Below are 15871 nucleotides of genomic sequence, written 5' to 3' on the forward strand. Positions count from 1 at the left end.
CGTTTCCCTCTGTCGCAGTCAGATCCACTCCAACGTGTCGCAGACCACTCGCCAAAAGGTAATAAGAAGCAGCGCCCTCGAGCCCCACACCTCTGCAACTCCTGGAATCGTGGTGTGGGGATCTATTGAAGAAGACAATATGTGTGATTCGGTAATTGTTAATTGGATGCCGAGTGCTCGCCAGTATGTGGCAAGAATGGAAAATCCTGTTATCATTTCCTTCATAACAAACGTACCAAATGGCATTCCGAACAGGATTCCCTGAGACCTCTCAAGGCAGTTTACACCATGGACTCCTTAGGAATGCTTGAATCGTTGACTGGTTTGCCCGGTCCCCAAATATCTCACCCGTAGAGCATGTTTAAGATGTGATGGGAAGCCGTATACTTTCATACCAATCCTCATCCAGCAATCTTCGTTAAGTGATGCGGCATATATTTTGGGAATTCCAAGAAATTTCTACATACGTTTTGAGGACGATCTCTTGCAAGCGTTAATAAACACATAAGTAGGGTATATACCACTACAATAAAAACTATGATAATTTATGAGGCCTCAGTGTGGTGGAACAAAGTAGGACACTGCTGGGATGGAGACCATGCTGGTCATGCAGTGGTTAGCACAGTGGCCTCTCACTCAGAAGAACAGCAGAACAAACTTGCATCTGGCCATCCTGATTTAGATTTTCTGTCATTTCCCTAATTTGCTTCAGGCAAATGCCAGGATGGTTCCTTTAAAAGAGTACGGCCGACTTCTTTCTCCATCCTTCCCTAATCTGATGGGACTGACGACCCTGGTGTTTGATCCCCTTGCCCAAATCAACCAACCAACCAGCATGCCCCCATTACACATTGGGCTAAAATGGAGGCAACCGTGGGACCATACAGGCTAAAAACTGGAAACAATTGGATACCCATTGATTATCCAGAATCCCACATAATATAGGAAATGAGGCAAATACGGTAGTTGTCGGGGGAAATGTTGAGTGACTATACAATAACTTCCCGCTACTTCTATAAAAAGAATTGGTGGTAACAATTGGACGAACAACGACGCCATGCTAGGACATGACCTGGAAACAGACGAAGGCGCTGGGGCCGGAATATACGAGGTACAGCCTACACTAGGTCTCTCTAAAGAAGCTGGCCACGATATTCGATGAGGAAATATCCGCTATCAGGATGTGCAAGGAGGAGAATCTACGTAGGTGGAACATGGATCGTAGCATCTCCATTTATTCAGAGATCCAAGCAGCTCTGAACTCTTTATCAGCCCCAAAACAAGATCAAGGATCCTTGCAGGCTGCAACAAAGCCCTTTTGAGAGTAAGGGAAAGTAACAGGGTAAACGTGATTCAGTTGGTTCAAATGGTTCTGAGCACTATGGGACATAACTTCTAAGGTCATCAGACCCCTAGAACTTAGAACTACTTAAACCTAACAAATCTAAGGACATCACACACATCCATACCCGAGGCAGGATTCGAACCTGCGACCGTAGTGGTCGCGTGGTTCCAGACCGTAGCGCCTAGAACCGCTCGGTCACCCTGGCCGGCGGGTAAACGTGCTGTTGGTGCTTGGTCACTCAGGAATTAGTGGCAATGATCAAACTGATAGGCTCGCCAGGACAGGTGCGATGACTCCATTTATTAGATTGGAACACGTCCTAACCATTACTAAAGCGGTGGTTAAATCAAAGCTGGTTCTGAAGGCAGCACATACAATACTGAACTATGATCCCAAAACAAAAACATTCGAAGCTAATGCTGTGAAGGCATATTTTAATATAAGTTCGGTAACCCTATGCGTGGAAAGGTGACAGAATAAACTTATAGTAGGACGAGTGACTTTAAGAAACACCTGCAAACGGTGGGTATAGGGACAAAGCCCCTAAGTGCGGGCTGTGTGGTGAGGGTGATGAAGCCACACCACACCTAACGTTCCAATAGAAAGTGTCGGAGGTTAAAAGACAGAGTATTCGATGATCATCAAGTTCTGAAGAAATTTTGTCTAATAAAGAACTAGTAAAGGACCTCCTACTACTTTTTAAGCGTCCATGTTCGCAAAGATAGAATTGCAGGGAGTTAAACAGCGCAATAGACCGTGTTTTGTTGCGATCAGTAGTGATCTATGACTGCTGTTGTTTTTGTTTCCCTGTTCAAATCAAAACCAATCCTTCCAAAGCATCTACTAGCAAGCACTCCCTTCTCAGTGAATGTCCCAACCAGTTCTTCTTCCTTTTTCTTACAACCTTCAGCAGACATCGTCTCTCACCAAACATTTCCAATACTCTTTCATTACTCACTCTTTCCATCCAGCTAATTCTCTCCATTCTCCTCCACATCCACTTCTCAAATGCTTCTAACCTTTTTTCATCCTCTCGTCTCAGTGTCCATGTTTCTGCCCCATACAGTGCCACACTACAGACAAAACATTTGCCAAGACTTTTCCTTAGTCCTTTATCTAATTTGCCACATAAGAGTCTCCTCTTTCTGTTGAATGCCTCCTTCGCTGTGGCAATTCGACTTTTCACCTCCTGGTGACATCTCAAGTCTTCAGTTATTGCACTTCATTTGTGGAAGAAGACTGAGGAAGAAGGAGATACAAGATGATAGATGACATAAAGGGAAGACGAAATTATGCAGACCTGAAGAGGATGGCAGAAGACTGGACAGCCTGGAGAACTACCATGTGAAAACCTGCCTTTAGGCAGAACACTGTTGATGATAATGATAATGATGATGTTCAAATCAAATCAAATGAAATCAGTCCATGAGTATATTCGTACCTCTAGGATTCATACCTTATACTGGTGCTAAAAATGGACATAATCATTTCATATCTGTTATGATAGGGATATCTCGACAAAGTTTGACAGATATCGGACTGGTGCTTCATGGTGTAACACTTGCCACTGCCGTCACTGTTTTAGTACGCTGGTAGTGTCACATTCGAGAGAACAATACGTACCGAAAAGCCCTTCACTTTGATGAGCTCCTTCAGCCTGTCCACGATGTAGAAGTTGGAGTCTGCGTCGTAGTAGCCGATGTCTCCTGTGTGTATCCAGCCGTCACCTCTGATGGTCTCCGCTGTCGCTTTGGGGTTATTGTAGTACCCCAGCATCACCTGTCGCATTTGTAGGCACATAATCATTCGGATTCCAAAGAATTAGCATAAGTTATGGTTGCAAAATGAGCATACGAATTATTAACACAAGAGTGGAAAAAATAGCAGAAGCTGACATCACGGAAGATCTGTCTGGCCATAGGCAAAATGTGAGAACACGCGAGGCAGTACTTGCCTCAGAAGACGGACTGAGCGACTGCAAATCTATATTTGTAGCATTTGTAGATTTGGAGAAAGCTTTTGCCACTGTTGACTGGACTACACTCTTTCGAATCACGAAGGTAGATGGAGTAAAATACAGGGAGCGAAAGGTTGAAAGGTTGTTGTGTGAGAAGTGGCAGTTTTGTCTGAGATATTGACCACAGATAACACTTTTTCTGAGCGCATGTATGAAGGAGATTCTCTGGATTCCAAAGATTATGCAGTTGTTAAGTAGTCAGTCCACAGGAAACAGGGGCACTACGCTGTCAGGCGTACTTGGACGCAGATGTGTGACCTGGTAGGGAGGACTAATTTAGGAATTCTGTCACTGTAATTTTGAGGATGTTTAAAAATGTAATTTTCCATATGAGCTAGCTTTGCAGAAAATGGGACATCGCATTTAGGGAACATTTTCAGTTTTGGTTTATAAATTTTCGTAATTCGCATTGTTTGACTTTTAAGGTGCCTTTGTTTCATTATCTAGCAAATACGTGGCTTCAGGTAAGGAACACATCACTCTTTACCTCTTTTCATTTTCAAGTGCTGCATATAAATTTTATTTAAACAATTACATTTTGTGAGAGTTTTATCGAAGAGCTGACTTTGTAAACTTACTACTTTTTTCCAAACTATAACAATTTGCTGGTAATAATGTCCAATGATGTAGGTATGTATGTTCACATTTCCTAATTTAGTTAACGAATATATTCGACATTAAGCTTTCACATCCCACTTGCTGTCCAAGGGTTCCAGAAGTTTCTGTTGCACTCCTGGCTCTTCAGTCGGCATTAGGATGCACTCCAGATCTGTTCCCAGTGTCGAACACGCTCTCGCATCTTCCGCATTTTTTTTGGTATGTTTTTGTATCAAACTGGGTGACTGTTATTTATTTCACAGCATATGTCAGTAAATGAATGGTAATCGTATCCCGAAATGTTATTTAAAGTGGATTAGCTCCCATAAAACAGATCACAGCCACACAGTTGGACCGTTTGCATCTCTGAACGATTCCAATATGCTATGAGATTTGCTACAAGGGACTACATCTGTGAGAACATTGCACAGAACATGTGGGAGGAAGTTTTACGCGCCGATCCACTGAGGTAACCGAGAGTTATCTTAAAACTTGCAGTTTCCAGTGAATAATATCGACCAGTCATACTGCAAGATGTCTATATCACCTAATGCAAACTCGTAGCTACACCAAGAAATATTTGTGGAGGTATAGTACCACCAGAGGATCTTGCAAGTTTGCAGGATGTGTGTACATGGTTACTGTTAACATTAATGAACAGGTCATTTTTTGGTCCTACTCATGCCCTCATGCAACTAGACGTAAAAACTAGTTCTTTTTAAGTAAACATTAACACTTTAGATGGGTGGTTTAGCATTGTAGCGATGTTGTTAACCTTGTAGAATTTACAGAAGCTGTTATTTTGTGAGAAAGACTTACTTTACTGGTGTGATTCTCAGCAATTCATTAGCTAATGTAAATATGTTTTTCTCTTTTATGTTCCTATATGAGTGGATCTCTTTCCAGCCAATTCCAAGTTCCATACATTGTCTAGAAAGTGTATGCTCTAGAAATCTGTAGATCAAGAATTAAAATAAAAAAGAAAGATGTGCACTGTTGAAGCTTCCTAGTACATATTAAAAAGAATAATAATAGCCAAATATTAAACATCTTTTTTGTTTTTAAGTAGTTTGTACTGAAGTTGCTTGTAGATAAGAATAACTGTTATTGTGTTGAGTTCTTTGGATAAAGGTATGTGGTGCTTGATAATGAAACTAAAGTCCTCAATCTACAGACTACACTAACAACTAATGTCAATAAAGAGTCACCCCAAAAGTGCTACTATAAAATCAAAATGACTGAAAACAAAATATTTGTAGTAAAATAAGTACTTATTATTATAACATTTCTCTATGTCTTAAACAATGAAATGTAAAGTCTTTGATTAAAAATTAAAAATAAAAATCTGGCGCAAAACATGAGTAACAGTTATTCTCACATACAAGATAAACAGCACTGAATTAGCAACAAAGTGCAAATGTTATCAATTTAATCAGTACTGAAACCAAAAGATACGCAACATTGCAAGTACAGGACATTTCAAAATGAATATAGCGATGAAATACGGCTATGGCTATTTAATGCATAGCGATCCTTCGGTAAGAATTGCAGAGAATGTGAAAGCAAGTTCAAAATTTAATTGAATATTACCTTGTCTCACCGAAAGGTAATGATTTCTGTTCCGATGTCAGCACAAAACTTATACTGTCCGTTTTTCTTCACTAAGCTAAGTGTTTCAACAAAAATTTGCTGGAAATGTTTGATTAATGGCCAACGCCACAGCCTGGTAAAGAATTCAAGGACGTAATTCTTCAGTAAGATGGAGCACCACTAAGTGGGGCTGTGGAGGTTTGCACATTTTCAACCAACATCTTCGAAACCACTAGATCGGTTATACCAAATATGATACTGTGTTCTGTTCTCGACACCTGACACCAACTGATTTTTCTTTAGAGAGAGAGAACGTAAGAGAATGTTAAAAAAAGTACTTTCTTTAAACGTGATGTATATGACCCTATGACAACTAAGCGATAATCCGTTTTACACCTTAATTTCTGAAACATATGTGGAGTCATCGAATCGAAGACATCAGAAATGTGTTTTCAGTTTTAGAATTGTTTTTGGTAAAGGAGGCACATACACAAGGTTTTTCACATAAACTGATAAAAAGAAATCCATAGGTTTCAGGTACGGATATGTAGATGACCAACATCAGAATACAGCATCGTCATATCCACAAAGACCGATCCAACAGTTTAAAGCCGTTGTTTTAAAAATTTGCGAACCTGTGTACTTCAAAGTGGAGAGTGCTCTATCTTGCTGAAAGATGTAATCCGTGGAACCCGCACCAATATGTTGGATCAGCCATTGCTCAAGTATGTTACTGAACGACATGACTGACTAAACAAGAGGGACTGTACAATTTTTATGCTGACATCGCACAGAGCACATTAAGTTTCTGTGAGTCACCCTGACGTTTAGTTACACACGAAGACTTTTCTGTGCCCCCTACTCGAATGTTGTCACTTCTATGGAAGGATGTCTCACCACTAAAAATGAGACATGCAGCAAATGCTATTTCCTTCACGTTTTCCAACATTTTCATAGCGTAATAGACGTAAACTAGCCCAATAAAACTTATAAAGTTTCAAGATTCGGCTTTATCCCATTCCTGCCTTGTGGGAATTTGATGAATTCATGCACTGTCATCCTTTTGGAACGTCTATGTACCTCTGCTGTAGAACAGGAAATTCCTTGGTTATGGTAGTCCAGTATCTCTGCCACGTAAGAAGGAAAAAATTCGACAGTCTGTCGTATTGTTGCGTTGCTCCCTTCGACCATAAATATAATAGACTGGCCCTGACGTCATTTTCGTGGCTCCAACATCTCTGGACTAAAGTCACGTGAATGTTGGCAAAACACGGTTGTTTCGTGTTGCGCTTATGGCTGTACTCAGCGTTTTGTCGGGGGAAATGGCATTACATTTCACGTGTAAGTGTTCCTATGACAGTGCAGATGCGTTTATTGAAATCTGCTGACGTGTCTTTTATTTGTTTTTTACACTTGAAATAGAGTATCACGTAAATTAAAGTCTTGAAAGTGATGCCTGTAAAGTCAGACTCATATTACATTTTGGAAAGTATCTGTGATAATTCGGTTACAGAAGTAAGTATAGCTGTTTCTCGTTCCTACTCATAGGTTCCCTAAGGATGAAAACCGAAGGCAGCTTTGGTGGATACAGGCCCTGAGACGCACAAACTTTAAGCCATCTGCACATACGCGCCTTTTTGTATATACAAGTGAAATTATAAGAAGGTAAGAGCACCTATAGTCGACACATGAAGAGAATTTTTTTCTACCTTCTAATATTATTAAATAAATGTAGGCTCCAAAATTATTTTCTGAAACTTCAAAGTCTCACCTTTCATCTAAAATATCATTTTTTTTAACTGATAGTTTAAACTTTTGTAAAAATAGTAGGAACTGAACCTTTGAAGTGCACCTAAAATTGATACTCTAAAATGGACCTGCTCCTAATTTTGGCACCTATAGTTGAAATAATTCCCATATCCCATTTTCTTTTATAAGTGACTAGAGCTCAAAACGCGACGAATCCAATGTTTAAAGTTTTGACACGAGCCCACTCTTACTATTTAAAAGAATTTTAACGACATTTTACTTTAATTGATAGTTTATAGTAATTTCGCCCCACTGCCCACCAGAGCGGCGTTCAATGTATTTGTTAGATTTTATAAATGGTACTGTGAACAAATCCAGGTCAAATGTAGTTCTGACGTAATTTTTCGCAAATAAAAAAGTAATTTTTGTTGGAAGCGTTTGGCAGTCAACTGAGAAATGTGGGTAAAATACGATACAAACATAGGATGGCAGACCGCTGGTTTGAAATCCCGCCACGTTTTGCAACAGTCACGTGGTTTATGTTGGTGCCACACCAGCCCTATAGCTTCTGCACAGCAAGGCCAGTCTACTAGTATCTATGGTCGAAGGTTGCTCCATAGCGTAGACATATCTCTGGAGTGAGCATTCAGATGCGCAGAATTGATTTTGTGTTGTCTACATACATTGCCACCGTCGATAGTGTAGGTTTATGTGTAAAGCATCCTGTAAATTTTGAATGTCATCATATCGCTAGTACAGACAGATTCCCTTCATAAGTGCTGTGGATTTGGTATAAGCGTCCTGCAGACACTATAATAATTTGCACAATAGCTGAAATAAAGTGGGCTCTTATCTTTGAAGAACAAAATGAATGGGCATCACGTAACAGCACCGTCAGGTTAGCATGCATTTACACTGTCCGTCACGTCACGTCATTTCGCTTAGCCCAGTACCGTACGTTGAATATGGGGTTATAAATCACCATCTATGGCACAAAAAGTCGGAGTATAGCAGAATTGAGAAAGTAACAACGAGAACGTTTCATAATGGCCAAACCAAACTTCGTAACATATGTTAAAGTGCTGAGAAGTGAAACAACGTTTCATAATATCGACATTTATTTACTGGAAAAACGATATGCATACAAAAATCTCAAACAATAGCTACAAAGAAATAAATAGAGCCCGTTTATCTTTTCCATTACCTGTTTTTCTTACACAAGTAATAGCGTCATAAACAACTGTATTTTTCTCCTTCGTTATAGCTGACCTTTTGACTTAAATGCTATTAAAAGGAAATTGCTTTGTTAGTTATGTTCTTAATTATTATATGCTTTGTGGGAGTCAGCTCCATTTAGTTATTGTAAAACCTAAGTAATTTTTCGCTTTCAGATATCTGATCTTGCATAATAATAAATTGAAGATAAATAAATAAATTGAAGATTAAGACGACTCAAAAGCACAAAATCTAGTACTATAACATGAGAGAGTGGCGAAAATAGGTTAACTTACGTTGTTGGAAGACGACGATACCGTCAAAACTTTCTACCCGAGATGTGATGTGATAGTCCGTGATGGCCTTTGTGAATGCCGTCATTTGAAATGCATTGTGAAATATTTTTACGTGACATGAATTAACGTGACGCGACAGCCAATGTGAATTGGTCATCAACAACATCGTCCTGAGATCACGTGACAAGTCCTGCTTAATGTCGATAACGTGCGCAGAACGCATTGCTCACTCCAGGAATATTTCTACTTTGTGGCGTTCATTTCGTCATAAGAGTTTACACACATACAGAACCTGCTAAACGTGAGTGTTGTCAGTTTTGAAGTTCGTAATATGGTTCCGTATCGTTTCAGTTAATGTAAAATGATATTTCTAATGCAGTAAGTAAATAACACGGTTAGATACGATTATTGCACCGTGACTGGACTCAGCGTTGCCACTTTCGTTTTGTACATAAATTAAAACAATTAAATGTATTACAGTGAATTACTCTATTTTTAGTTGCTATGGTATTATTCTCTCAAATATTACATCTTTTAGTACCATTTTTCACAGTTCGGGTAGGAAAGGGTTAAATGATGTCCCCTCCACAGTGATTTACAGAGTATAGGCGTAGATGTAGAAATTCATACATTCGCCGTAACCTTCTTGTTTCAATTGCTATCAGATTTGAGTTACGCAGAGTTTAACTTCGGGTTTCATTTTGAGAACACGCCAAACCGCTGTTTGTGGCATCTTTAGCTCCATACTGGCTTCGTAGGTCGATTTCCATGGATTATTTTCAAAGGAAGGCGAGTTCTTTCAACTTTTGTGCAGGTACACGTGGGCTTCCCACAAGCATCCTGTTTCTTCAGACTGCTGATGCCATCTGCGAATGTTGTTAGCGTTTGGAGGTGGTCGACTACACGGTAGACGAAATCTTCTGTTCATTATGATGACAGAACGACAATTGTTAAATTCTAACACGCAGAATGCCATTTGTATGGGAGCCACCTTTTTTCTGTATGAAATGCAACTTTCTATTTACGCATCACCACGTATGCGCGAGCTTCGGATTCACTGCGCTTGCGCAATGATCTTTATTTTGAACATTTTTTAGATTCTCTGTAATTCTCATCGATGTTTCGCTACGCATATTTCTAGCCGTTTGTAATCACCATATTCATTTTGAATTGCCTTGTATTACTCTTTTACTCCATAAACATACGTTTCACGCCTGTTTTAAAAACTCTACATTGTTATTGACAACTTAGCTCAGAGACGTTGACTCTAATCATTTTATAGGGTATTGCGTTTCATGTCTGTCACATACCTGTGGCCCCTTCACAACAATTTCTCCAGGTTGGTTGGGTCCGAGAACTTCGGAGGTGTCAGTACTTACGACTTTGATCAAAGTGTTTGGTACTGGTTTGCCTACTGTGGTATAGCTCTCGACGTCTCTGTCCGGCAGAATCGTGGTCGGTGAAGTTTCCGTCATGCCGTAAGCTGTTAAAAATGCGGGACTGCGTGAGCCTCACTTAAACAGTAAAACCATTTCGTGAAATACTATTGTAACTTCACAACTCTAATGAAAACACACACACACACACAAACACACACGTGCAGGTAAACATTGAATAAACCCTAATTATGTAGATATAGATCCTGAAATTAGGAAACAGAAAGAATAACTGTTAACAGAATACGTGAGGTGTCTATTTAAAAAAAAAAAAAATGGACTTGTATTGGGCTATAAAAGTGGTCGGGAAACTTCGAAGTCAATTTTCTCGAGAAGTTTTGAGAGCGAGTGGCGAAGTGTTTGGAATTGTAAGGTGGTCGCTTTGAACATCTTCTCTAATATGAAAGTTGCTCGTACGTGCATGTATCAGCTCTGCGAAGATAAGCGTGGACGTCAAGTGTACACAATTACTGTGCATAGCATAATGTTCACTCTAGTGTAGCCGACATATTATGATTCTTGTACCTCACTGGATACAGACGATTTTACTATTTTCTATTGGCTTCGTTTGTGTCATGGAGGGAAGAAAACTAACCGTTTACGTTTGTAAGAAATTTATGTAATGTTTTAATGTTTAAATGAAGGTAATAGTATCAGAAATAAATACACAAGATTCCGCATTTTCCAGGACTAAATTGGTTACAATTTGATGCTTTAACTGAAAAAAAAAAAAGTTTGGCGTGAATGCTACTCGAATATCTGCGAGCCTCCATGTCCGTTACCCCAGGTACTGTCTCGTCTCACGGAGATAATGGGGCAACTCCGAGGCATCGCATAATTCATGCTACCTGTTCGTAGCTGAAGAGCAGTTACAGCACTGGCAGAGCTTCGTTTTTTAAATCATATTTCTATTAAACCTACTGACGACACTAGGTTTTGCTATATACACTTTTGTCTCGAATTGGGATGAGGGATCGCATGCCGACCGCCAAGTGCGGTATTTTTTCTTCACTCAGCATGTTCTGTAAAATAACCTAGAGTTCCTAAGAAGAGTTTTTCGAAACGAGTTTAATAAATTAAAATTTCCGTTTTTATGAACTTATTTTTTTTGCAAGTGTTTTTGAGGGTACAGAGATAAACTGCGATTGTTGCTAAACAAAGCAATTCATTTTCCGTAATAGAACTTCTCGACGCAGCGGCGCAATACTGGTTGGAGCTGCTTGGCAAACGAGTGACCGATTGCATCAATAACGCATGCAACGGATCGCTGCGATCCGCCGCTCGTGTATGGGGACCCAAAGTACATACAGCAACTTCGTGTACCAGCTGTACACATAACCATGGGAGTTCCATATCGGTATGAAGATGGTGTTTCTACGAGGGTGAGTCAAATGAAAACCTTACATTTGTAATAACAAATCGAAATTTCGCGCCGTTATCCTGTAAGTTGGTAAGCGTGCTACAAACAGCGTGTAGAATGGCCTGTAGGTGGCAGCATAGTGCAGATGTACACATACCGTCGCAGCATCAGTATAAAGATGACTGCCCCACTTGCGACTTGCACCATGGAAGAACAGCCTTCTGTTATTCGGTTTTTGCGTAGTGAAGGTGTGAAACATATTGAAATTCATCGACGAATGAAGGTTCAGTATGGTGATGCATGTTTGTCACAGCAGCAAGTCTACGAATGGAGTAGGAAGTTCGCAAATGGTGTGACTTCAGTGGAAGATGCTCCTCGTCCAGGTCAGGCACAACGAGTTGTGACTTCACAGAACATTGCAGCAGTTGAAGCCACAGTGAAGGAAAACCGCCGAGTGACACTGAATGGCATTGCAGCATGTCGGCAGATTAGTCATGTGCATGATGTGCTCCAGTTTCACAAAGTGGATGGGTGCTACGGCAGCTGACTCCTGAAGTGAGAGAATGACGTGTTGATGCTTGTAAAGAACTTCATCGGCTCTTTGAACGAGAAGGTGATGGCTTCCTTGCAAAAATCGTTACTGGGGACGAAACCTGGGTTCACTTCCACCAACCGGAAACGAAGAGAGCGAGCAAGGAATGGCGCCATTCCTTATCACCAAAACCAAAGAAGTTTCGAACAGAACCATCAGCAGGGAAGGTTATGCTGACTCTCTTTTGGGACGAAAAAGGCGTCATTTTGGAGCATTACATGCCTAGAGGGACCAGGGACCACTGTCACCAGTGCATCATACACAGATCTCCTAAAAAATCATCTGCGGCCTGCAGTCAAATCAAAGCGACGTGGATTGCTGTCAGCAGGTGTCCATTTGCAATATGACAATGCAAGGCCCCACACTGCCCGTACAACAGTTTCAACAATCGCAGACCTGCATTTTGAGTGTCTTCCTCATCCACCATACTCACCAGACCTTCCCCCAAGTGATTTCCAAATGTTGGGACCACTCAAAGACGCTATGTAAGGAAAGAAGTTCCGTTCTGATGAAGAGGTACGCCATGCGGTGCATGAGTGTTTGCACGGACTACCAAAAGAATTTTTTTCTAAAGGAATTTATGCACTTTGTAAGCGCTGGAGGACTTGCATTGATTGTGGGGGAGATTATGTTGAAAAGTGATACGGTTTTGTATCATTTCTGCACAATAAATAATATTTAAAAAAATGTTTAAGGTTTTCATTTGACTTACCCTCGTATAACAGAAACTAATTACCAGAAAAATTACGATTGGTTGCGATCTAGACCGACCGTTTATGTCAGTAAATTTTTTTAGTATATGTGACGGCATTCTCAGCATAGAGTGTAACGGATAATAAGTGCAGATATTTCTACTAAGGACTGAGGACAGTGTACTGAACAACATTACACCAGTATTTACGTCCATTACAGACTCATAATTATGATTGTTACAAGTTGTACGGTTTTTGGCTTGGTTAGTACGTCCATTAATGCTTCTTTTTACCTGGGCACCAGGTCAGGTGTTGCCCCGGGCTGCGGGTCAGGTGTCGAAGTGTAGAAGCGTGGACGCACAACGGTTAGTCTATACTGACAGGCGTAGTCCACTTACAAGTGGAGGCTGCCAATTGTGAAATTCAGATTCGATTCATACTGCGCATAATAAAAGCTCATGGCCAGAGGTGTAATGTGGCAAAGCACCAAGATGCACTTCTCAGCCGTTGTCGAGAAAATCGACAGTTAAAAGAAACCGTTGTGATCAAATACTCTCTACGATTAATAATTTTCTACAGCGTCATAGCGCAGCGGTAAGCGCTGGGGTTCGTAATCCGATGGGCGCCGGATCGAATCTCGCTCCATGCAATATTTTTTTTTATTATTAGTTTTTTGCAATTCAAATATATATATATATATATATATATATATATATATATATATATATATATATATATATATATAAAAACTATTAATGAATTGCTTATGCATGTTGGTGAAGGCGGATCGCTCTCCAATTGTACCGCCTCCATTTTTCCGTTTGTGTAACAGGGTGTACCAAAGCTGTCCCGTCCGCACTGATTTTCGACGATGTTATAAGTTGCGCTAGGGACCGCATCTACCTTCTTTCGAAGTTAGCAGGCAACTACGCTGTTACGGGGCGGCTCGTTAAGGCCCATTCAACATCTGTCCTTCAAGTGTAACGAGCGAGTAACGGAGTTTATATTTCATACCTGCCACAGCAAGTTTGTGTTCGTGGGGTCTCTATTCTAATTCGAACGTTTGACTTACGCTATACGTATTCGTTTCTACGACTTCCGTTAACTATACGTGGTTAACATTATGAAGACAATTAATAACATTTGTGAAATACAACTTTGTTTGCGGAAAACATAATGATGTTCGAAGTCGCCAGTTTTTCCACGACAAACGACTTTCAACAACTTATTATATGCATAATTGTTGCAACTGATTGCCGGGAATTATATATATATATATATATATATATATATATATATATATATATATATATATATATAAATTACAAAAAACAAATACTAAAAAAAAAGTTGCATGGAGCGAGATTCGATCCGGCGACCTTCGGATTACGAACCCGAGCACTTACCGCTGCACCACCACGCTGTAGAAAATAAATTATCGTAGAGAGTATTTCACCGCAACGGTTTCTTTTAACTGTCGATTTTCTCGAGAACGGCTGAGAAGTGCATCTTGGTGCTTTGCCACATTACAGCTCTGGCCATGAGCTTTTATTATGCACAGTATGAATCGGATCTGAATTTCACAATTGGCGGCCTCCCCTTGTTAGAGGTGCAGTCACGACCATGCAGAAAACGTCACGTTGGAAGGTTTGTGACGTGTTTGTGGAAATCGACGCAGAGAAAAAACGACCTCAGAGAATGTTATACAGGGTGTTCATAATTAAAGTTCCAGTTTCAAGACAGCGTAGGAAGAGAACCACTGGTCCGAATAATGTCAAATTAGAACAGCATATTATCGACTATTGGGGAAACCTCATGGAACAAAAAAAGATAAACTAAAATATGACCAGTGGATGGCGCTGTAAGCGGAGCACACGGCTATTCCCCAGTTCGCGTTCGAGACGCCCTGCGTGTCTGCCACCCTGCAGGATCGCTTGCTGCTGGTAAAGCTCTTTTACGAGAACAATCACAGTGCGCCAGTAGCCCTGCAGAAATTCCGGACACTCAGGTGTACGAAAAAAGGCATTGTCCGACATTTGCTAAGGGTTTGGAGAACATGATTACAAAATTCGAAAGAGACAGGCTCTTGTCAAATACCGTATGACGGAGGGAGGAAAGCAGTTCCGTTCGACGTCTATCGAAGATGTGGGCACTGAATTACAGGAGGGGTCGAGCGGAGGTGTGCAAACAAGCAGTGCACGGGAAGTTGTCCGAACGTTGGAGATGCCTATGAGCACTGTGCACACAATCCTATGAAACATCCGGCATTGCTGTCCATACGAAATCACCCATGTTCGGCAGTTGGTTCCTGCTTGCTTCCCAGCAAGACAAACTGTGGTGTGCGTACTGTAAGACCTTCGGTACACATGCCATCAGATTATTTGACTTGTCGCTCAAACAAAGTAGGTGAGTGTCAGCAATATGTCTCGTGGTCTTATCGTGGCGTGTTTATCTTCTGCCGTTAGGTCAGACGATATTAATGCCACTTGCACACTTAGAGTAGCAGATCGACGGTGACCAACTTTAAACAGAACTAGATTAATTTCCACACACATTTATTAAAATAATAACAAGCATAAACATTACGTAACCTTATTCTGGATGCTATTTACAATTGACAATCTTAAGTTCCTTTGGTCTTGGTACGTTAATCTTATTCTCACATATCTCTGATACTTGACAAAGTGTCTATACATTTATCTTCATGGCTATGTACCGGAATATGATAATCTTATTAGGCGCAGACTGAAACTTGACTATAGACTGGTACAGACTAATGCAGACTCGTACAGACAGGTGCAGATAAATGCAGACTGACTAATCGGAGGTCTGTACACTCGTTATAATACCTCGTGCGTTCAGGTATCACTGCGCAAGTGTGATCTGCGAGGAGAAAAGGTTCTACGTTAGTAGAAATCTCATTGGCTGCGTTACATATTAATACACGGATCGGCGGAAGCAGAATTTGGTCCGTCTCTATGG

The 15871-nt window shown here is 40.5% G+C and overlaps 1 protein-coding gene across 1 annotated transcript in view; it reads right to left on the minus strand.

The window, feature by feature from the left end:
* Nucleotides 1-15871, minus strand: part of LOC126424894 (uncharacterized) — a 111451-nt gene that overhangs the window by 19917 nt on the left and 75663 nt on the right. The window contains exons 7-8 of the mRNA XM_050087728.1: nt 10120-10292; nt 2969-3124 (exon numbers count right to left, since the gene is read on the minus strand). Coding sequence (XP_049943685.1) covers nt 2969-3124; nt 10120-10292 — 329 coding nt within the window. The remainder of the gene's footprint in view (nt 1-2968; nt 3125-10119; nt 10293-15871) is intronic.

This window comes from Schistocerca serialis, chromosome 10, assembly GCF_023864345.2.
Source record: "Schistocerca serialis cubense isolate TAMUIC-IGC-003099 chromosome 10, iqSchSeri2.2, whole genome shotgun sequence".
Classification (NCBI taxonomy): domain Eukaryota; kingdom Metazoa; phylum Arthropoda; class Insecta; order Orthoptera; family Acrididae; genus Schistocerca; species Schistocerca serialis.